General features: G+C 47.3%; 1 protein-coding gene and 1 long non-coding RNA gene across 2 annotated transcripts in view; one reads left to right on the forward strand and one right to left on the reverse strand.

Moving 5' to 3' along the window:
* Window positions 1-22,459, forward strand: part of LOC136148955 (uncharacterized) — a 101,464-nt gene extending 79,005 nt beyond the window's left edge. Inside the window, exon 4 of the long non-coding RNA XR_010659612.1 lies at window positions 18,561-22,459. This is a non-coding gene — a long non-coding RNA (uncharacterized lncRNA). The remainder of the gene's footprint in view (window positions 1-18,560) is intronic.
* Window positions 6,521-16,815, reverse strand: ALOX15 (arachidonate 15-lipoxygenase). The gene is made up of 14 exons (XM_065908672.1): window positions 15,059-16,815; window positions 13,440-13,644; window positions 13,082-13,163; window positions 12,874-12,996; window positions 12,612-12,715; window positions 12,269-12,429; window positions 11,255-11,398; window positions 10,886-11,095; window positions 9,254-9,340; window positions 9,000-9,169; window positions 8,705-8,826; window positions 8,039-8,139; window positions 7,749-7,916; window positions 6,521-7,641 (listed from the first exon to the last, which is right to left on the reverse strand). Exons 1-14 carry the CDS (start codon window positions 15,593-15,595, stop codon window positions 7,462-7,464), a joined length of 2,394 nt encoding a protein of 797 aa, XP_065764744.1. The 5' UTR covers window positions 15,596-16,815; the 3' UTR covers window positions 6,521-7,461.
* Window positions 22,460-23,782: the final 1,323 nt, after the last annotated feature.

The raw sequence follows: 23,782 nt of genomic DNA on the forward strand, positions 1-23,782 counted from the left end.
CTGGCCACTCTCGTTTTATTCACAGGGAGGCAGGAAGTGTTCAGAGTTCTTAGGCCAGCTCTGAAGTCCCCACAGCTAGCCTGTTTCTCTTGGCTTTGTGGGCGCCCCGAGGTTCCTCCATCTAGTGCTGCTTGGTGGTCAGCAGGGGGCGCACAAAGCTCAAAGTAGGCTAAAGAGCCTCCTGGGCTTGTCGGTTATCTTTGAAGATGGGGGCTTCCCAGGTGTTGTCAGTCGCTCAGTCCTGTCTGACTCTGTGACCACATGGACTGCAGCACACCTGGCTTCCCTGTCCTTCACCATTTCCCGGAGTTTGCTCAAACTCACGTCCATTGAGTCGATGATGCCATCCAACCATCTCATCCTCTGTCATCCCCTTCTCCTGCCTTCAATCTTTCCCAGCATCAGGGTCTTTCCTAATGAGTCAGTCCTTTGCATCAGGTGGCCAAGGTATTGGGGCTTCAGCTTCAGCATCAGTCCCTCCAATGAATATTCAGGATTGATTTCCTTTAGGATTGACTGGTTTGATCTCCTTGCTGTCCAAGGAATCAAGAGTCTTCTCCAGGACAACAGTTTGACAGCATCAGATCTTCAGCCCTCAGCCTTCTTTGTGGTCCAACTCTCACATCCATACATGACTACTAGAAAAACCATAACTTTGACAAGACAGATCTTTGTTGGCAAAGTGATGTCTTTGCTTTTTAATGTGCTGTCTGGGTTTATCATAGCTTTTCTTCCAAGGAGCAAGCACCTTTTAATTTCATTTCTATAGTCACTGTCCACAGTGATTTTGGAACCCAAGAAAATTAAGTGGGGACAGGGTTAAATAGGGCAGATAATTAAATGATATAGGGCAGGATGGTTAAATGCCCTGGGACTCAAGCAGTCAGGTTCACTTCTCATAGATGAAGCACATTGTCCATCACTGATGGAGGCATTGCTTCTTTTTTCCCCCTTAAGATGTATTTATTTATTTTGACTGTGCTCGGTCTTCGTTGCTGCGTGGGCTTTCCTTAGTTGCAGGGAGCAGGGGCTACTAGTTTCAGTGCGCAGGCTTCTCACTGTGGTGGCTTCTCTTGTTTTGGAGCATGGACTCCAGAGCTCAGGTTTCAGTAGCTGCAGCTCAGGGGCTCTATGGGCTCCAGAGCACTGGTTCAGTTCTTGTGGTGGACCAGCTTAGTTGCTTCGCAGCATATGGGATCTTCCCAGACGAGGGATCAAACCCACGTCCCCTGCGTTGGCAGGCGAATTCTCAACCAATGGACCAGGAGGAAACCCCAGGAATTGCTTAACTGAGAAGAAAGAAGTCCAAGTAATGGTGGAAATTCAGGCATCAGGAGTGTGTGCATCTATAGCCCAAGGTCAGGGTGAGCAGGAGAGATGGGGTGGAGAGGACTGGCCCCTTTTGTTGGCTTTACTGTTCCTCCCCAGTTACAAATGCCTCTCTTCAGCTTCCCTATAGCTCAGACGGTAAAGAATCTGCCTGCAATGCAGGAGACCTGGGTTCAATCCCTGGGTTAGGAAAATCCCCTGGAGAAGGAAATGGCAATCCACTCCAATATTCTTGCCTGGAGAATCCCATGGACAGAGGAGCCTGGTGGGCTACAGTTGATGGGGTCACAAAGAGTCAGACACCACTAAGTGACTAACACACACACTCTTCCTCCCCAGTCACAAATGCCTCTCTTCAGCTCATAGTTAAGGATGGATTTACCTTCATAGAGACCAACATTATGCCCTGGGATGCTGCGTCTCTGATCCACAATGCCCAGTGGCCCCCTCTCTCCCTCTCAGATCCTGGCCCTAGCTCAGCACCACGTTTCTCTGGCTCCTAGCCTCTGCTTCTGGACTTTGTTCTGAGCTTGGTCCCCAGATATCTGTGTTTCTAACACTGTTACCAGGAGATCATGTCTATCAGAGTCAAGCTGGGTGCCCTGAGCCCCAGCATCCATTCTGGGGTCATGACTGGAATTGCACCACCATGGCCAATGGATTGAGTGTCTTAGCTTGGTTCTCTGACATAGGTTCTAACAGTTTAGGTCAGGAGGGCAGATCCTGGGTGGAAAAAGGAATGTCTAAATGCTCTCCGCCAGCCTGGACTACTTCTCACCCTCAGGGAAACACTGGTGCTTCAACTTTCTAAGCACCCTGCTTCCCCAGTGAGAGCTGTGAATTTTGAATGACTGGTTTGCCTCCAATTGGCAAGAGGAAGTGGATTGAAAGTCCTTATTAACCTTTTCCTGAAGATGCTCCTCCTCCCTGGCTTAGACATGGTGTTACCACCTCACTAGAGGAAGACCCGGATTTACAATAAGATAATAATTCTCCCTCAGACTCACTCCCCGTCGCAGGATAGGTTAGAAATCTGGGAGCCTCACCAAATGTGGAGAGTCACTACTCTCCTTCCTCTGCTCTTTGAGAGTTGACCACCACCTAATGTTGCTTTTAAAAAGCTGCTAGTGAACTTTCCTGGTGGCCCAGTGAGTAAGAATCCACCTGCCAATGTAGGGGACCCTTGAGCTGCAGATACTGAAGCCCATGCACCCTAGAGCCTGGGCTCCACCACAAGAGAAGTCACTATATTGAGAAGCCCATGTTCCACAACAAAGAGTAATCCTCGCTTGCTACAACTAGAGAAAGCCTGCACACAGCAGTGAAGACCCAGCGCAACCAAAAAGAAATAAATAATTTTTATGAAGATAAGAAGCTGCTAGCGAAGTTCCAAATGCTTTGCTTCAAACACTCTTATGTAATAGAATGTTTATTCGTATCCAAAACAGTTATGTTATCATTGCATGCTATATTACTTAGTCAGTTGGGTTATTGCCTGGAAAGAAAGTTCATAGGAACTTTATTTTATACTCTCCCCGTTAGGTGAAATTCCATAGTTAAGTGTATATCCAAGAAAGGGAGTCGGCTCCTGGCATTGGTCCTGTTAGAGATGAACCTCCCCTCCCTTCCTTTTCACTGGCTTAGACACAATGGAGCCACCTCACTAGAGGAAGATCCCACGCAAGAAAACCAACAAGCAACTCTCCTCAGGACCCCCTCCTCAACAAGGGCAAGTCCTCAGAAAGGAACCAGTGACATGTAAATGTAAACCACACCTAAGTGCATACCAGATTCTGGAAGAGAAAGTTTGCATGTTGAGAAGATCAGAGATATTTTGTTTATAACTATCAACACAATTCCAAGGACTTTTCTGGGAAGCAAATTTTGAGGGTAGCCAGCCAAGGGAAGAGGAGCATTATTTTACATCAAGCTGAAATTGTTGATATATGTGGGCTTAACAGAGATTCTGAGTTCAGTATGTTGTGTCACATGTGGGTGTGATTCTAATAGCTTCATAAATTGAGCAGTAAATTGCCAGGTACAGTTCTGGGTGATATAAAGGAAGTTTAGATGCCATAAAACCTGGGCATTTTGCACAGGAAGAAACTAAGACCCAGAGACATAAGAATGCTGGGTTAGTTCCAATACATGTCCCACCCATTCTCACACTCTGTCCCCTTATAGGACCCAGAATTTTCTCCCCTCACTGAGACTAAGAAATTCGTCAGTATGGGAAGCATTGTGTGTGTGTGTGTGTGTGTGCTGCATCGTGTCCAACTCTTTGCGACCCCTTGGACTATAGCCCACCAGGCTCCTTGGTCCATGGGATTTTCCAGGCAAGAATACTGGAGTGGGTTGTCATTTCCTCCTCCCTGACCCAGAGATAGAACCCAAATCTCCCAAGTCTCCTGCACTGGCAGGCGGATTCTTTAACTGCACACATGGGAAGCACATGGGAACTATTGGTTCTTTTAAATGAGTTTTACTGGTTCTCCTAAAAAAAAAATATATATATATATGTTACTCAAGAAGATAGCTGGAAGCTGTACAATGACCATGCTTTCTTTCCTCTGTTCTGTAAGTTTTAATTTCACTAGTAGCCTCCATATAAAATAAAACTACCCACTCAGTTTCCTCAACTTTGATTTAGATTAAGGTCAAATAAGCAATTAAGAATTTTAGAAAGTACTGGGACTTCCCTAGTGGTCCAGTGGCTAAGACTCCGTGCTCCCAATGCAGGGGGCCCAGGTTCTACCCCTGGTCTGGGAACTAGATCCCACATGCCACAACTAAGAATTCACAGGCCACAAGTAAAGATCTCAAATGCCACAACTAAAACTTGGCAAGGCAAATAAATAAATAAATAAAAACTTAAAAAAAAATTTTAGAAAGTATGCTTAAACTACTACCATAAAACATAATCATATTGAGAATCAGCATTCATTAGAAAAATTGTTGGCCTTCAGTTGCAAAGTCATGTCCAACTCTTTGTGACCCTATGGACTGTAGCACACCAGCCTCTCTGTCCTCCACCATCTCCCAGAGTTTGCTCAAATTCAAGGGGATGCAGTTGGTGGTGCTATCTAACAACCTCCTCCTCTGCTGGCTCCTTCTTCTTTTGCCTTCAGCCTTTCCCAGCGGCAGGGTCAGAAATATATGCCATCTTAAAACTTTCTACCCAGATAGTATAAATGGAATAACTCATAACCACACATATTTTTCAATTTTATCTAATAATTATAAGAGCTAGGTTATAAAGATTTTTTAAATTTAAATTGCACCAATTTAGTTGAACACATGTATGATTTAGTCACTAAGTCGTGTCCGACTCTTGCAACTCCATGGACTGTAGCCCTCCGGGCTCCTCTGTCCATGGGATTCTTCAGGCAAGAATACTGGAGTGGGTTGCCATTTCCTTCTCACTTTTATATATTTTTAAATAATAGTGTGGTGTAACTTTTCTGACCTATAAAGCAAGTATAGAGAATTTAGAAAGTGATGTTTGTTTTAGCCTTTTAAAAAGACATATCTAGGGGACTTCCCTGGTGGTCCAGTGGTTAAGAATCTGCCTTGCACTGCAGGGGATGTGGGTTCCATCCCTGCTTGGGGAACTAAGATCCCACATGCTTCACAGCATGGCCAGAAATTTTTTAAAAACTAAACAAATAGAACACTGTCAATTTTGTATTATCTCTATCTAGCCCCAGCCCAGTTAGTCTTTGCACTTTTCCTTTTTTTTTTTTTTTAATATTCATTTATTTGGCTACGCTGGCTTAATTTCGGCACAAGGGGTCTTCCATCTTTGTTACAGCATGCAGGATCTTTTTTTTCCCTTTAGGCATGTGAACTCTTGCCCCGTGAGCATGAGGGATCTAGTTCCCTGACCAGGGACCGAACCAGGGCCCCTAGGTTGGGAGCTTGGGGTCTTAGCCACTGGACCACCAGGAAGTCCTGCCACTTTGTCATCTTAGGTTTTTACAAGTGCTCATTGATTTCTTATAATTAAACAAAATAGACACTCTGTTTAACTTGGAAGATTTCATGACCTTTGTAATATCTCAAATTCAAAGATACTCCTTTCTGAAGAAAATTATCTTTCTTTGTTATCCTTGAAGTACATATAGTGCCAGTCCTTGGGGGACTGACAACTTTGGCAAGCATACTGTTTTTTTTAATTAAAGTTTAGTTGATTCACAATCTTGTGTTAGTTTTAGGTGTACAGTAGAGTGATTCCAGGTTGGTTTTTTTTTTTTTGGTAGGTTACATTACATTACTGGCTATTACAAGATATTTGGTGTAATACCCAGTGCTCTACAGTAAATCCTTGTTGCTTATCTATTTCATGTATAGTAGTTTCTATATTTTAATCCTATACTCCTAATTTGTCTCCCCCACCTCTCTCTGGCCTCTATGGAGAGGGGGTGTGGCCTCCAAGGAGAAGGGATGCCTCTGTGGTTGTGACTTCCAGGACCCTGTCATACCCTTACTTACAGTTCTTCGTGGCTGTTTCCTAATGGTCAAGCCTAATTTCCTGACGTGAACCACGTTGTTCTGGAGACTGCCCCTCTTTCCAGGCAAGAATACTGGAGTGGGTAGCCATTCCCTTCTCCAGGGGATCTTCCTGACCCAGGGATCAAACCTAGGTTTCCTGCACTGCAGGCAGATTCTTTACCATCTGAGCCACCAGGGAAGCCCCTTTGGGTTCTCCTAGATAGACCCCTTGGAAAAGACCCTGATGCTGGGAAAGATTGAAGGCAGGAGGAGAAGGGGATGACAGAGGATGAGATGGTTGGATGGGATCACCTACTCGATGGACATGAGTTTGAGCAAGCTCCAGTTGGTGATGGACAGGGAAGACTGGCGTGCTGCATTCCATGGGGTTGCAAAGAGTTGGACACAACTGAGCAACTGAACTGAACTGAGATAGACCCCATCATTAAATTCTACTCCCACGTCTCCACTGTTTATTTCCTATTCTTCCTTCAAGGATCAGACCAAGCATCACCCATATGTCTTCTGCTAAACAAAACAGAATCAGAAGCAAGAAACAACTTTGATCGTACTGTAAAGGAAACACTCTGGCTTATGTTTACTGTTAGTTTCTATTTTAAAATATCCACAGACAATCATATTAAGAAATCAAATTTCCTAGTTTATTTTTCCAAAATTTTAATCAGATACAGAAGTTGGATTTTACTGACTCCTTTGTTGTCACTTGTTAAAATAATGAGATTTTTAGTACTTTTCCAGCTAATCATTTTTATTTGGTGCTTCCCAACTGATGAAGTGCAAATGGGTTACAGATAAGGATCCCTTGGGCAAAACACAGGCCAGATACCTCCAGCTGAGAGTAGTTTTTGTAGTTTAACCAGTTTCCTTCCATTGATCATTTTCTAACTGAGTGAGTCATGAAATGAAAATTGTGAGAACTGCTGTGTTAATGTTAATTGCTTCGTGTTGTGTCTGGTTTCAGAACAAGTGGTGAATCCCACCCAGTTGAAAAGTTATGCTGTATATCCTTCTGCCAGTATTTGACTTAGGATGCATGTGTGCGTGTTCAGTCACTACAGTTGTGTCCAACTCTGTGACCCAATGGACCATGGCCCTCCAGGCTCTGTCCATGGGATTCTCCAGGCAAGGATACTGGAGCAGGTTGCCATGCCTTCCTCCAGGGGATCTTCCCCACCCAGGGATCAAACCAGCATCTCCTGCATTGCAGGTGGATTCTTTACCACTGAGCCACCGGGGAAGCCCTTGATTTAGGAGTTTGGACTAAATTCTTTTCTTTCCTTAGTCTAAAATGCCATTTTTCTTGTCATTAAACTCAATTTAGGTTCAAAGTCATACTTGATTCTAAAGGTATGGAGTAATACGTATTATACCCTATTCTATTCTTGAAACTGTTTGTATAAATGTGGCTATTACCTGCTCAATGGGCGATCTGAATGATCAAGGAGGAAGGGAAGGGGCGGGGAGGAAGAAATGGGAATAACTTCCTTAGGTGGTGTATCTAAAGTCAGATTTGTTTATGGTGGGTGTGGACAGTGGAAAGGTGATTTGGGGGAAGGTGGAGGTTGGGAACAGGATGGGGTTTGGGGGAAGAGGGCTGAAACAACCCATGGCTGGGGGTGCTCATATGGCCACGCTGTTTTCCACCAGGCTGGGCCGCAGGTATTCATAGGGCCAGTCCAGCTGGGCATTCCGGATCTCGATGTCTTTTTCCAGGGCAGCCAGCTCCTCCCTGAACTTCTTCAGCACAGCCTTGGGCTCAGGGCCTGAGAAGTATTCTTCCTCATGCTGACCCAGAGCCACCTGGGACAGAGAGAAAAGGCAGCTGAGAGCTTTACTGCCCCTTAGTTTGGAGTCCCACACCTCCCTGTACCTGCCCCCTTCCTCGGGACCCAGCGCCTAGCTCTCACCATGATGGGCTGGCGTCTGCCCAGTTGCCAAGTGATGGACATCTGGAGAGAAGCCTGATGGAAGTTCGGCAGTGTCGCCATCACTTTCTCCAGTGTCACATCCTTGGTGGTCGGTGGGGGCAGCCGCATTGTGCAGGGTGCGTTAGGGACCCAAGAGTACCAGTCCAACTACAAAGGGCAAATATCTAAACTCACTGTCTGCTAAGCATGAGAATCCCTTAGCCCACCTGCACATGGCCCCCTTCCCCACTCCAGGCACAAGTGCCCAGCTGGTCCTCTGCGATAAGTACCTGGCCCAGGTGAGTGGAGGAGTGCTGGCCAGTGCAGGTGAAGATACACATGGTCACAAAGTGGCAAAGCTGGTCCTTGGACTGTAGAGTGACGGGAAACCCTGTAGAGTGGATAAGGAGAGTTAGAAGCTGGGAGGCCAAGGCTAGAGGCAGAGCTCATAGGAACTGAGGAGGAGAACAAGAGAGGTGAGGAGACCAAGGGCTCTCAGTAACCATGGTGGGAAGTGACTTGAGTGTGGGTTGGGGTGGTGGAAGCAGGGAGACTTTTGGGAGGGTCCCAGTCAGTGGGGTCCTGGTACAGCTCACACTGGCTCACAGGGACCAAGGATGTCAGACGTTCAAGTATTTAGCAAGCCAGTTGACATCACCCTGGTAGTCACAGTGGGACTTTTTACACCATGGGGATGGGCAAATGCTATAAATCAGGGCTGTTTGTTTTGTTTTTTCTCGGAGAGCAGCACTGGTCTCACTGCATCTGGGACCTAGAGGGGCTCCCCCTGCACAGGATGGAGACCTACCTCTAGCTGAGAGGAAAAGGAGTCTGGGAAAGCTTTGGGTGTGTTCATAGGGGTTGGAAATGCTTCTGGAAGGTTTCATAGAAGTAGAGAGGATTCTGGGGAAGTTCTAGGGAGGAGTCACATGTTGGAGTCTTGGGGCTCATCCTACCTCGGTCCTGGGCCCCCAGCAACCCGATCTCAGTGATCTCTCGACACCAGGCCTGCAGCTCAATGTCATCTCTCACAGACTCGTCCGTCTTATAGTGGAGACTTACAATCCCCTCCACGTAGCTGCCAGCGGAGGGGTCAGGGTGGGAGAGTGGAGGCTGACAGCACAGAGCCCCCAGGCCCTCTACTCCTTACCCACGTGGCCAGGCCAGGGCCCACAGCCCCCTGGCTGGGGCACAGACCTCCTCTTCTCCCAGCCTTCCCCCACCGCCACCCCTGCCTTCCTCCCACCTCACCGAGAGAGAATTTCCCAGAGCCTCAGGGCATCTTGGGCATAGAAAGAAGACTTGACTCCCAGGAGCCCCCGGTCAGCCAGGTCATCAGGGGGACAGAAGGAGCTATAGGTTAGAAAGGCTCCTGCTCGCTGGAGCAGCTCCACGTGGCCGCCCCCACCTGTGCTCACCACCTGAGAAGCAAAGACAGCAAGGTCAGGCAAATCCACCTGCCCTCAGGCCAGAGGGAGCGTGAATCCCACTTCCTCTCCTCTTACCTGGTCGAAGACTCCGGAGTCAGAGACCAGCCCAGTCCTGGCCCGGATGTTAATTTCCATGGTGTATCGCAGGTGTGGAATGAGAAGCTGGAGGGAGAGGAGTGGGGAAGGACAGGGTCAGAAGACAGCTGTGGCTGGCCCCTGAGGGAAATACGGGCTAAAATACAGGGAAGTCTTCAGGAAAAAGTCTTCAGGAAAAGCAGACTGAAGTCCAGTGGCCTCTCGACAATAATGTCCTTTGATAATTGAAGGAAGCCATTCTCCTTTTCTCTTCATGTAAGACCGATTAAGGTCTAGCTCAATGTTTCTCCACCTTTTTTTCATTATCACTTCTCTAAGGAGGCTTCTTAGATTTTTTTTTTGTACTCTCACCTGCCCCATGACATTGTGCTACAGACATGCCATTTGTAATGTACTCTATATACATATATCCTTTATATAAAAAAATAAGATTTTTTGCCTCCCCCAGAACATGATCTGATTCACTACCTCCAGAACTCCACCCAGTTCCCTCCCCTTTGTCCATTACACTCATTTTCTTTCTGACCTTCAAACACACCAAGCTTGTTCCTGCCTCAAGACCTTGGCACTGTTTATTCCCTCTGCCTAGAGCAATATGCCCCTTCTTCATCCTATGACTGGCTCCCTGTAGTTTCTTTTTATCATTTATTTATTTTTGGCTGCACTAGGTCTTCCTGGCTGCACTCGGGCTTTCACTAGTTGAGGCAATGGGGAGTTCCTCTCTTTTGGGGAGCAGGGACTTCTCATTGTGATGGCTTCTCTTGTTGTGGGGCCTGGGCTCTGAGCATGTGGTCTCAGTAGTTGCGGCCCACCAGCTTACTCGTCAGCATCTTCCTGAACGAGAATTGAACCCATGTCCCCTGCGCTGGCAGAGGGACTCTTAATCACTGGACCACCAGGGAAGTCCATCCATATAATTTCATTCTCTCTTCCACCTCCTTAAAGGAGCATTTCCCAACCACCCAGTCTAAACTCACTATCACATCACCCTGCTCTGATTCTCTGCAGTGGACTCATCACAGCTGATCTATTACAATACTGTCTGTTAGCCCTTAATGGAAATGAAAACCCCCAAAGACTAGGACCTTGCCTGTCTGGCTTAGCACTGGCATCTAGCATGGCTTTTTATTGCCACGTCAGAGACTCTCAAGAAAACTTAATGGATGAACACCCTATTCTAGTTGTAATAAGCCATGCTGCTCTTGTTGACCTGAGCCCCTGTAACTGGCCTCTGTGTTACTACTATTTGAGAACACTTCAAAACTGACTGGAAAAGTCTTCTATATTATTTGCACGGTTCCCTCTTGTTGGAGGGAATCCTGAGTCATTGTGTATTCTGTTCATATACTCTATATGTAACTGTGCTTTATACATAAAAAGTGTAAGATTTCTCACTCCACACCCCTCACCCTTCCACCGCTCCCCACCCCATCCGGGAGTCACTTTTATCTCCTCAGCAAGTGATAAGCCACGCTCTCAAGTCTTGTTCACTTGTCTTTTATTGGTTTTCTCCCCAGACGCTGAGGTTCCACAGAGAAGGTGCCTCCAGAGATGGAACCTCACTGTGGGGTAGAGAGTCTGGGGGCGGGGGGAGGCAGTTTAAAGCGTTACCTTGTACATAGGATGTATAGATGGAAGGCACCTCCTGGTGGCCACAGCGATGACCTCAGCCATCAAGTGTCCCCTCAGGAGATGAGAGTGCAGCTCGTGAAGCTGGAAGTCAGAGCTCCGGACCCAGCACTTGGCCAGGAGCCAGGTCATCGGGGGATCCGTGGGCAGGAAAAGTGGTGGGGGTGGGGACCCTTTGTGTGGCAGTTGGAGCTGGAGCGTGGACAAGAGTGGGGGGAAGGGAGGGGTGAGGGCCAGCACACAGCAGACTCCCGCGCCCCTTGCATGTTTAAACGCTTCCCTCTTTCTCCAAAGTCACTTAGCATTCTCTATCTGACCACTGCCACTCCCCTACTGCCTGCGTCCTCTCACCTGGATGACCATGGGTAAGAGTTTCCCATCGGGCTGCAGTTTCAGCATAACCAGAGGGGCAGCCACGTACTGCTGGGTACACAGGATGACATTGGCCTTGATTCCATCCAGCAAGGAGAAGTCAGCTTCAAATAGCGTCCCTTGCTGGATGGGGGCAGAGGGAAAGGGGTACATCAACATAAGGCATCTCTTCCTGCCCTGATTCCCCAAAGGATGAAAGAACTAACTTGGTTCTGGGTTTAATACCAGGTAATTTAATACTGGGTAATGGTTCCTGTATTTATGGCCTCATATAATTCTTAGCTGCACTTGAATTAGCCCCAGGTTTATGAAAGAGGAAACTGATGATCAGAGAGGATAGATATGTTGCCTGAAGTCACACAGCTTATAAAACAGCAGAGCCAAGATTCAAGCTCAAGTCTGTCTCACCCTAAGTCTCATGAGTTTTCTCTTTTTTTCAAATGTACTATTATCTTGGGGGAGCCGTGCTGGGTAATACTAAGGCTCTTAACACTCATTAACACTAAGGCTTTTCTTGAAGCACCCAGGCTTTCTCTAGTTGTGGCATGCGGGCTTAGTTGCATCACAGCAAGCGGTTTCTTAGTTACCTGACCAAGGTTTGAACACATGTCCCCTGCTTTGGAAGGAGGGTTCTTTACCACTGGACCACTAGTAAAATCGCCCGAGTTTTCTCTCTGAATTGTTCCGCGCTGACCCCATCAAAATCCCCAGCCCTGATCCTGATTCTCTTACTCCACACTCTCCCTCAATCCCCAGTTATAGCTCTTCATTTTGACTCTGTCACCCATCACATTCTCTCCCTCCACAGCATGCTGTTCTCATTAGGAGAGGAGAGCCATGGAGGGTCACCCAGGATCAGTCAAGATTTCTACTGTGGAATTCCGTCTTGCCATCTGGCAGCAGGCTGGGTCTACAGTGAACCCGGCAGCAGCACAAACGCTGACCCCACCCCCATCCCTCTGTGCGGTCTCCTGAGGGCTCTCACGTGCTCACCTGGAGCTCCTTCTCCAGCTCGGCCTGCAGCTCCCCCATCCCTGGAGGAAACTCCAGGCGGGCAGGAAGGCGAACGGAGCGTCTCAGCAACATGGGGTTGGTGCCATTGAGAAACTGGTACCCAAATAAGGCATCCTCCTTCCAGGAGTCCCGCACCCGCTCTGGGGATGGCATTTGTGGAGCTTGCTGTGGGATCTGAGCTCCTGGTCCTTCCAACCCCCACCAAACCATCCCCACTAGACCCCAGCCTACCAGGCCTCTGGTCTCCCACCCCTAGTTCCCTAGAATGGGTAGGATCTGGGAGTAAGGGTCTTGGGATGAATACTGGGGTAGGGGTACTAACCAGCCAGCTTGCTCTGCCCACACCAGAAAATCCTGTTGAAGTCATCCAGACTTTTCCAGCAAGTCAGAATATTTAAAGAGTCTTTGATAGCTAGGTCTGCCAGCCTTTGAGGAAGGATGGGTGAAGAGTTTGTTATTCTCAGAATCAAACTTTACAACCCCGTGCATCCCTCTTGGGCTGGTCCAGCCCTATGAAGTCCATAAGCCTGGACTGACCACTGGACCAGGAAACAGCCCTGTCACCCGGCCTGCCTTGTTCTTACCCCTTGGTCAGCGAGACCTCAAAGTCAATTCTTTTGTCCTCCAGAAATCTCTCATCTACAGGAAGGTCGTTTATTGTGGCACCAGCTATATTCAGAATTAACCCGTCCTTCCAGTTACCCCACCTGCGGTGGAAAAGAAACCAGGCATTGGTACTGGGGAAGGGTCAGCAGCTCCCCGGTGGGGTCAGGAGGCAGGGATGGGCCTGACCGGTACAGCTTCCTTCTCTCTACCAGCTCCTCTTCCCTGTGTTTCTTGAACAGACCTTGAGGGTCATCGACCACCGTGCGACCTGAAAGTGGGGAGAAGGGCGAGGGCTATGAGGCTCCTCCTGAGAGCCTCTCCTCATCCCTGTCAGGGGACCCTCAGCCCACCCTTCTGACTGGCCCCCAACCCTTCAGCATCTCTGCCGTCTCCCAGCTTCCACTGCCCTGTGCCAGCTGCTGCATCCGGCCTCTTCTGTGACCCCAAAGGCCACGCTCCCTTCTCCCCTCCCCCTTAACTTCTCTCCAGCCGCGGGGGTCTTACACTCCCAAGCCCCCCCCACCCCTCGCTCCCCGCTGCTCACCGGTGCCCTCCGGCAGGCTCAGGACGCCGTCGCCCTCCACCCAGCGATAGCACGGGAACCTGAACTCGTTCCCGCTGGCCCCGGGTCCCTGCACGGAGATCCAGTTGCAGAACCACGCGTCATCCGAGAGGAAGTGCCGTTTGCGCAGTTTCACAAACAGCAGCCGCCCCAGGTACTCGGACACGTCCACCTGGAATTCCACCTCCTGCCGGCGACAAAAGAGGATCCGCAAGTGGGGCTCTCTGGAAGGGATCGTCGGATGAGCCCCGGATGCCCTTCCCCCTGGGCCTCTGGCAAAGGGGTGCAAAAGGAGCCAGAGAGGAAGCGGGCGCACACACCAAGCAGTTGGTTCCACGACCCCATTCTCGGTCATAGAATTCCTCGGCCCCGGGTGAGGTGGGGGACAGAAGATGGAGAGGGGCATGACTCCCCGAAGTCACTGATTGTGTGGAGCACTGGGCTGCGCCCTGGACGAGCTCACTGGTGACCAGACAGTTACCGCGTCCCCCCGCCCCCTACCCTGTCACCAGGGCTCAGCACTTGTGGCAACCTGGCTCTGGAACACAGACTCCATTGATGTGGTGCAGGGCCTTAGTTGCTTGGAGGCGTGTGGGATCTTCCCGGACCAAGGATGGAGGCTGAGTCTTCTGCATTGGCAGGTGGATTCTTTACCACCGGGCCACCAGGGAAGCCCGGGGGGGGGGGGGGGGGATATTTTAAGGGTGGGAATGTATTGGGAAGAAATCGCTGACTGCAGAAAGGCTTGGAAGAGCCGGGGCTGGAGCAATGAGGCGGGCGAAGAGGAAGAAGGTGATGTAGTAGGTTCGAGGGGCCATTGGTGGTCAGAGTGGGATGGACATCAGGGCACGGATGCGAGAAATATCTAAGAGATGAACTGGACCAAGCTGGATTTTTGGTTAGACGCAGACGAAAAGAGGCGGAGGCGCGAGTGCACTTGGGAGAAAAGAGGACTGGTTCGGGAGGTGGGAAAAGGGGAGGACCTCACGTGAGCACGGGTCTCTGAAGCATCCGTGGGATAAACGTTGGGTCTGGGGGTCTTGGGGAGAGCCGGATGGGAGATGGGAATCTGGGGATCGGCAGAGGCAAAAAGTAACAGGAGCCAGGGACGAATGCCAGGTAGATGTGATGGGAGAGAGGGTGGGTCGGGAAATCAGAATGCTCGCACCAGTCGGATTCTTTCCTCCTCCCCAGCTTCCCGCGTCCCCATTCCCGCTCCATCCCGGAGATAAAGCCTACAAGGTCGGATCTAGCAACCTTACAGAAGATCTGAAATAGCAGCTTCTAAGAAGAGGAAACAGGAGACGGATGTCCACTCCAAGGACCCCGGAGTTTTCCGAAAAGACAGAGTTCTGTGGAACCACGGGACTATCCCAATTCCAAATAGGCAGGGCGGCAGGAACATATTGAGCGCTTGCTGTGTGCCGCGTCCAGCCCTAAAGCGCTTTACTTAGCGGCCTCCGAGCGCTCTCTGGGCGGGGGTCGTGCGCCAGAAGCCGCCCGGGAAAGCTGGAGGCCATTTGGGGCGCGTCTCCTCTCGGGGACTCGCGGGCCTGGGGGCCAGGGGCGCAGCGCACCCCGCCCGGCTCGGACCAGCTCACCTTGCCCCTCGCCGGCCGCAGGCGCCATCCGAGCGCCGCCTCCCCGTGCTCGCCGACCAGCCACAGGTGCACCTGGTTATTGGAACCCGCGCAGAACGAGGACCCGGTGGACACGCGGACGCGGTAGAGACCCATCTTGCCCAAAGACGTTTCGCCCCTATTGAGGGGGAAGAAGAGAGGACGCCAAATAACCGGGCTCGAGACCCCGCCCCTCCAAAGCCTTGCGAAGTTCAGGGTGTGGGTGGCAGATCTCCAACCAACCGCGTCTGGCCACGCTCTGGGCCCCCCAGCTCCGCGCCTCCCAGAGCTAAGCCCTGATCGCGAGAAGGCGGGGCCCTGGCGGGGGTAGTGTAGGGCGAGCAAACCAGTATCTTGGTGGGAGGAAGATGGTAGGCACAAGCAGATGAGGATTTGGGCAGAAAACATGCAGGAAGAAGGAATCGACGTATGGCCCAGCAGACAGATGGCGGGTGTGGCTGGAAGCCCCCTCCATCTAAACACACACAAACACACACACACAAACTCGCGCACGCACATGCGTGCCTCCCAAGTTGGCTCACCCCTGCTAGCGGTCGAGCTTAAGGTTGCCAGGGGAGATGGAAAGGTCAAGGAGATGTGGTCACCACAGCATTTGTGTGACAGGTAGTCCCAGGAAAAGAATAAAAACTGTCCCAAGAACAGAGAAGACAGAGCAGCCCATCTGGCTGCCCAGGGTAACCAGGTGGAAAGGAGGTCCAACCCTTTAACCAACACTGGCGCTCACACTCTGTGACCAAGGAGAAAGAGAGTCCTGAGATGCTGAGTTAGCCACATTCCCTAAAGAGAAGCAAGGACAGTCCTCCTTCCCAGGAGATGAACGCACTAGACAACCCTCTTAACCATAACAAGATATTAGTAATGCACACATAAGTCAATTTATCATAATGACAAAATAAGGAGTTCCAGAACTCTGGCCAAGTGAAACTAAAGGAATCCATCATTTCAGAGGAGAAAGAGAGATTGCAGAAATTAACTTATGTAGAAAATGAAATTTTGAAGTAACAGGAGAAGTTTTACTGGAGCAAAGATAGCTCCTTGGGAGAAACAAGCTTTGAGGCCCAAGCATGAATCAGTCTGCTGAGAAGCCTGAGATTCTGTAGCCTCAGTGCATTTGAGGATCTGAGACAATATTCTTTGGAGGGAATGACGTTATCTGGCAAGATTTTGGTGACACCAAGAAAATATCTGAAGTATTTTAACAACCTTAAGAAAGTATCTTATTCCTAGAAAAAAACAAGAACAAAGAGAACCAACGAAGTAATTAAATCCATGATATTGGTGTTTGAAAACAGATATAACGACAGTCCAGGAGAAGGCAATGGCAGCCCACTCCAGTACTCTTGCCTGAAAAATCTCATGGATGGAGGAGCCTGGTGGGCTGCAGTCCATGGGGTCGCTAAGGGTCAGACACGACTGAGTGACTTCACCTTCACTTTTCACTTTCATGCATTGGAGAAGGAAATGGCAACCCACTCCAGTGTTCTTGCCTGGAGAATCCCAGGGACGGGGGAGCCTGGTGGGGTTGCACAGAGTCAGACATGACTGAAGCGACTTAGCAGCAGCAGCATAACAACAGTAAATCTTTTAATCATTGCCTTTGTGATTCTTTTCTGTACTATTTACAGTGTATTCCAAAGAATCATCATATTAAATTTGTAATTGCAGTTTAGATTTTTTAAGGAAATTTAATCAACTCTGCAATCAATGTTTAAATATTAAAATGTAAATATTAAAATGTGGATGGGATGGGGTGGCAGATGGGAGGGAGGTTCAAAAGGGAGTGGATATATGTATACCTATGACTGATTCATGTTGAGGTTTGACAGAAAACAAAATTCTGTAAAGCAATTATTTTTCAATAAAAATTTTTTTAATATTAAAATGTATTTTTCAAAGTTCTGTTTATAGATATATGTTTAGTAAGTCAGGCATTAAGTAAAATACAGATATTTGTGGGGTGTCCTCTCCAAGGACAAAAATTTTCCTCAAACTTTAAAAACTCTGTCAACAATGAGCATAATATGTGTCCACAATAAGCTTAGAAAAATAGCTGAAAGAGTGGACATCAAAGTATTAGCAAGGATTATTTCTATGGAGTGGGAAAAGGTGTAGAAGAGACTTTCATTTTTTACATCCTTTAGAATTTTTCAAATGTTTAGATATTTGAGTTATTTTCGTAATCTCAAAAATTTAATCTTGAGCAAGACTCAAGGTTATAAGACAAATGCTATCATAAAAGCAGTAACTTATAATCAAGTGTGGCTATAAGGGAAGCCCCAAAAATGAAGTTCCAGTTTTCTTTTCTAAATGAAATTCAGAAAAATTGAAATATAGTGGATAAAAGTCATTACCTGTAGCAATAGCACAAGCCTAATAATTTTCTTGCAGTTTAAAAGTGTGATTGAGGGACTTCCCTGGTGGTCCAGTGGTTCGGACTCTGAACTTCCACTGCAGAGAGGCAAGAACTAAGATCCCACATGCAGCACAGTGCAGCTTAAAAAAATAAGGCAAACCCAGGACATTTTCCCTACTTTTGGTTTTCTATTTGTTCTGTTTTTCTTTTTAGAATTTAAAAAATGAACTCTTAGTTGCTGCATGTGGGATCTAATTGCCTAATCAAGGATGTCTTAACCACTGGACCACTAGGGAGATCCTCCCCTCCCCCTTTGAATAGGAATGACTAGGTTACCCTATGCCTTTTCCACCGTTGTATAGGGGATGGGGGAGGTGGGGAAGCAGCTGACTTCCTTTTTAGTTCACAGGTCTTCAGAAGGAGAGGAATTTCACTGGAGAAACAATGCTTAAGGATATATACTTGAGAAGCCTCATCTATGCCTGAACCTGATTTAGATGATGGAATTCTGGAATTCAGGGCTTCCCTGATAGCTCAGTTGGTAAAGAATCCGTGTGCAATGCAGTAAGACCCCAGTTTGATTCCTGGGGCGGAAGATCCCCTGGAGGAAAGAAACGTTACCTGCTCCAGTATTCTGGCCTGGAGAATCCCATGGACTGTATAGTCCATGGGGTTGCAAAGAGTTGGACACAACTAAGTGACTTTCATGTCACTGGACTTCAGGCTGATACAATAATGGGATTAGATTTTGGGGTGCCTTGAGAGGGGATGGGTTTATTTGGCATGTGGGAAGAATATGAATTATCAGGGGCCAGAGGGTATACAGTGGTAGCCAGGTTCCAGAGCAGCCCCCAGGGACCCATACCTCATGGTATTCATGCCTTTGCATAGTCTCCTCCCAGATTGTTTCAGAGTTGGTCTTTGTAACCAATAGAGTATGGCAGAAGTGATGGCATATGACTTCTGAAGCTAGGTCCTAAAAGATGTCTCCTGCAAGTCCTGCATTGCAGATGGATTCGTTACCAGTTGAGCTACCTGGGAAACCCCTTACTCAGCTATTTCTCCTTTATTAGTACCAGTTACCAACCTTGCTTATCTCTTTTGTTGCAGAATGAAACTCCAAGTGTTGAAAAGAGAAGACTGAACCAAGTCCATGGAAGTGCTATTAGAAAACTGATCAATCAGCGAAGCATTAACAAATAACACAGATGTAGTAAGAAGGATGGGCTTCTCTGGTGGCTCAGATGGGAAAGAATCTACCTGCAATGAGGGAGTCCTGGGTTCAGTCTCTGTGTTGGGAATATCCCCTGGAAAAGGAAACAGCAACCCGATCTAGTATTCTTGCCTGTAGAATTCCATGGACAGAGGAGCCTGATGAGCTGTTGTCCATGGGGTTTCAGATTCGGACACAACTGAACAACTAATACACATACACAGTAAGAAGGGTCACCCTGAGATAATTCAGACAGGGGCTAACCAGGGTTTTAGGGCAAACAGTCAACAGGTGACACATTGGCCACAAAGGGACAGGCGTGGCTTGTCTTTTTCCACAGCCATTATCTATGCACAGGAGTCTCTTCCAGTCCCAAGCTTTGTGGCTCAGAAATCCAGAACTAAGGCTCAAGCAGAGTAGGGCCAGCTGAAATTGTGGAAGAAAGTATCAGAACCTTAACCTATGTTTCCACTGTATTTTACAAGTATTAGTACATCAAAGTGGGACCCAGCTATGTAACTTAACTGATTATAAATATTGCTCCTAACAGTCATGGGAGAAAGGTAGCAGGGGACAGAAGGTCAAAGAGATTGCTGAGTATTCTGTGCTGTGTGATGTGGTTCCTCCAGTAAACCTTCCGGACCTTCCATAAATGTTCTGAAATACTTGATGTGATGTGATCTGATGTGAGCCAAATTTTGCATCTAAGTTTGTTCAGGAGCCATCCCCATGTTGGGAGTTGGGGTCAGAGGCCAGAGTTATACTGAGACAAAACTGAGTCTTCTGTGGAAGACATCCACATAAATTTAGGGAATCTTTTGGACTTCTCTAGGCTTTGAAAATTTGAGGAGTATAAGGAGATTTCCTCTAGAATGTAAGGGACAGGGGTGTTCCTAATTGATCATCATGCTACATTTTGAGGACCTATCCAGGATAGTTTGAACTGAGGTGATGTAAACACACACACACAACAAAATGAACAAAGGTGGTGTAACCAGCTACACGCTGATCCTGAGCAAAGAGTTCACCCTCCCCACTACTGCCAACTCTTGGATGGTTGATGCCAGGATACTGATGCTAATTCCACAGAATCCTCTATGGTCCCAGGGAATCCACTTCAAAGATAAAGGGAAGTTGTATTAATTACTTTAAAATCACCCAAATAGTTTTCAGAGAACGAATGTACAATCTCGAATTGGATGTTTCAACAGGAAGCTTTTGTGAACTTAGAGCCACTGGGGCCCCAGAAATTCTCTGGTGAAATAAGTAGTGGCAGAAGACCTCAATATCTGGTGTTCACCAGCCTCTGTAGACATCCCATTCCTTAGGAGAGTGGATTTTTTTCAGGAAACTTATGACATGCTTGAAAGGATCATCCTCTACTCTGTTTCTTTGCTGAAACAGGGTTCCATTATCCACTTGAAGGACATTGGGTTGTTTATATTTTGGGGTGATTATAAATAAGACTACTATAAAGATTTGCACACGGAAATTTGTTTCCTCATGGATAAATACCTAGGAGTGAGATTGCTGGATCATATGGTAAGTGTATGTTTAACTTCATAAGAAACCCCCCCAGTAGTTACAAATAGTGGTTATCATTTTGCATTGCCACCAGTGAGGAAATAAACAAAAGATTGCCCAAATGAGAACAAGCAGGCTGTTTACTCAGAGCTTACTATATAGCAAGGGAACCAGCCCTTATCACTCATGTTTGGCAAGCTTTATAGTAGAAAAAAAGGGAAGATTTCAGGTATTTCTTGATTGGAAGCTGTTGGCATAGAAAGGTTGTAGGCGAGCTGAATAGAAGTGGGGCATCTTGTGTGATTGGTTAGGGGAGCAAGTATGTCTTTCTCTGGTTCATCTGCAATTGGAAACAGGGGCAAAAGAGAGGGAAGCTGGCAGTTACTGACCAAGTCTTGACTGTTTGGGTCCAATTGCTGCAGAGGTTGTGGTTTGCCTTCTCTGGCTGGTTGCTTCAGAAGTTGTAGGTCATGGCTCTCTTTCTTTATATGACTCTGGTCATTGCCTTTGTGTCGATTCAGTCTCTCACTAGCAGTTCCAGTTTCTGATTTTTTTTTTTTTTTTTTTTTTGAGGAGGGTTCCAGTTGTGATGCATCCTCGCCAGTACAACTGGCTGAGATGGGGTGACTGGTGGCGGGGAGTGTTGGCCATCCTAGTAGGTATATAGAAGTATACCATCATGGTTTTAGTTTACACTTTGCTATTGACTATAATGAGCATCTGTTCATGTCCTTCTTTGAGCCTTGTATATCTTTCTTGGGGAAGTATCTTTTGCCCATTTGTGTGTGTGTGTGTTGCTTCTCATTGTTTTGAAAGTGTTTTATATATTCTAGATATAAGACCTTTCTAAGATATGTGATTTGCAAATACTTTGTCTCAACAAGCAAGGTCTCAGGAAGTGAGGATATCTTTTCATTTCTTATCGGTGTTTTCAGCAGAGCAGAAGTTCTCAATTATGATAAGATATACTTCTCTTTTATGAATTGTGTTTGCCTATGCCTAACAAAAGCTCACAAAGATTCTCTACTGTGCTTTATTCTCCAAGTTTTACTTTTTCCCTTTTTTGTGTTTGGCTGCACAGCTTGCAGAATCTTATTTCCTTGACCAGGAATCATGGCAGTGAAAGCACTGAGTCCTAACCACTGGACCACCAGGGAATTCCCATTTTTTCACATTTTGCATTTAGGTCTGTGACCCATTCCAAGTTGATTTTTGTATGACGTGTGAGGAATGGGCCAGGGCTGATTTTTTTGCCGCATGTGATTGCATATGGAAATGGTGTTCTAGCACATCTCCTTCTTGTTATTATTCATTGTTATCAGGGTGTAGTTGTTTTATACCGTCTGTTGGTTTCTGCTCTACAGCAAGGTGAATCAGCTGTACATGTACATATAGCCCCTCTTTTATGGATTTCCTTTCCATTTAGGTCACCAGAGAGCTTTGACTGGAGTTCCTTGTGCTATACAGTAGGCTTGCTTTGGTTCTGCAAAAACTTGCATGTCCTCCAAGCATCATGTAGCCTAAACAATAAGGTGTTTGCCCAAGTTGTTTTTTCAGAAACTTGGAGTCAGGTGCTTCCAGTTCAAGCGAGAGTTTGCTGAGACTGGTAGGAACTTCCTACAGACCAGCTGGGCACGTGCGCATGTGCAGTAACCTTTTGAGGTCAGAAGGCCAGGAGCGTCAGCCTCAGAACGTGCCATGCTGCCCCTCCCTGGACTTGCTGCCCCTCCCTGGACGTGCGTCCCATGAAGAAGCCTGAGGTCCGTTGTGCAGAATGGTACTTGTTGAACATTTGCTCATCTCCATCCCCTTTCTCCATGCTCCTTATGCTCCCCACGCTCCCCACTCCCAGCTGCATCTTATAAATACCCCAAGCCTCTCGCATCGAGGGAGGTAGAGCTGAGATTTGTTCTCTTCATTTGGCTGCACTGTGGGTAAATCCTTCCTCTACCACGAACCTCGGCATCTCGGTGTTTGGCAGGCTGTGCGTCGGATAAACGAACCTGGTTAGGCATCTTTTTACCTGGCTTCAGTGATTTGGTAAGACTGGCTTCATCAAACGAACTGGGGGGGTCTTCTCTCTTGTGGTTCCCAGAAGGTTTTGTGTAGAACTGGTATTATTTCGCCCCCATACGTCTGGTAGCAAAGCTCTCTGGACCTGGAGTTTTTATTGTTGGAAGGTTTTTAACTATAAATTCAATTTATTTAATAGATATATTAATGTTGTGATTTTTAATAAATATGTATTTGGTCTCCATTCCCATTTCTGATACAGAACTCCTAGAATGCTTGGAATTTCCTAAATGATAAGAGCAATAAAATGTTTTTAATGTCAATAAAGTGACTCTTTGGAAAGTACCTAAGGGTGGGCGCTGGTCTCTAGAGAAGCCGACTAAGTAATTAGATGGTTGGAATTTCCATCCAATCGACCTGACCTTTGGGGAGAGGAGAGGGGCTGGAGGTTGAATCAATCACCAGAAACTAATGATTTAATCAATTATGACTGTTACCAAACCAAACTTGGGTCTGCTCACCTGGGTGCAGTAAAGTCAATCTACCACAAGGTTGTCATGAAGAAAAGTACAGCGTTTGCTCTAAGGCCAAGCAAGTTCTCTAGGCAGCTAGTACTCAACAGTTTTTGGAAGATGTGGTGGAGAGGTTTGTGGGGTGCATGGTCAGCTCGTGGACATTCTTCTGATTGGTTGGTGGTGAGGTAATTGGGGGTCAGCATCATCAAATTTCTGGTTCCAACCTATCTGGGGTCTACGTGCTTGTAGTCAGCATCCAGTTAACTACTTTCACCTGATGGGGATTTCAGTATCTGCAAAACAGTTCAAAGGATATGACTCAGAATATTTTCTGTAACCCTTGAGGAGGTACTAAAGGTCTTTGACTTTGTTTAATGGGTAAGCTATTATTATTTCGTTTTGCTTAACTGTTTCCCTTTGTTTCTGCATTTTCTCTCTTCCCGTTAAATGTGTTCTTTAGAGCTCTGGGAAGGCCTCAGAGACTAAAGGTTTTCTACAAACAAGGCAGGTAGGGGTCAGGAGAGTGGGGATCTGTCCTGGGAAGCCCTCATAGGGTCCTGCTCAGTCACAATCCCCCCCCCCCCCTTTTCTCTGATCCTTCTCTGTCTTGAGGGGGATCATGTATGGGACAAGAAAATGAAAGTTTTGGATAGAAAGGTTAATAATAAATTTGGGTGAGGAACTTGATTTTAGGGGAACTCTGCTTCATAACGATGTGTATGTGTTTTAGTCACTCAGTCGTGTCTGACTCTGCAACCCCATGGACCACAGCCCATCAGGCTCCTCCGTCCATGGGATTCTCCAGGCAAGAATACTGAAATGGGTTGCCATTTCCTCCTCCGGGGGCTCTTTCTGAACCAGGGATCGAACCTGTGTCTCTTATATCTCCTGCACTGTCAGGCGGTCTCTTTACTGCTAGTGCCACTTTGGAAGCCCCATGACAATGTATGAAGCCTCCATAAAAACCCAAAATGACTGAGTGTCTGGGTTAGTGAACACATGAAGATTTAGGGAGAGTGTTTCCCTCAGAGCGAGCCTGGGAGCTCTGAGCCCTTCCTCATACCTTC

The sequence above is a fragment of the Muntiacus reevesi genome, chromosome 18 (assembly GCF_963930625.1).
Source record: "Muntiacus reevesi chromosome 18, mMunRee1.1, whole genome shotgun sequence".
NCBI classification, from domain to species: Eukaryota; Metazoa; Chordata; class Mammalia; order Artiodactyla; family Cervidae; genus Muntiacus; species Muntiacus reevesi.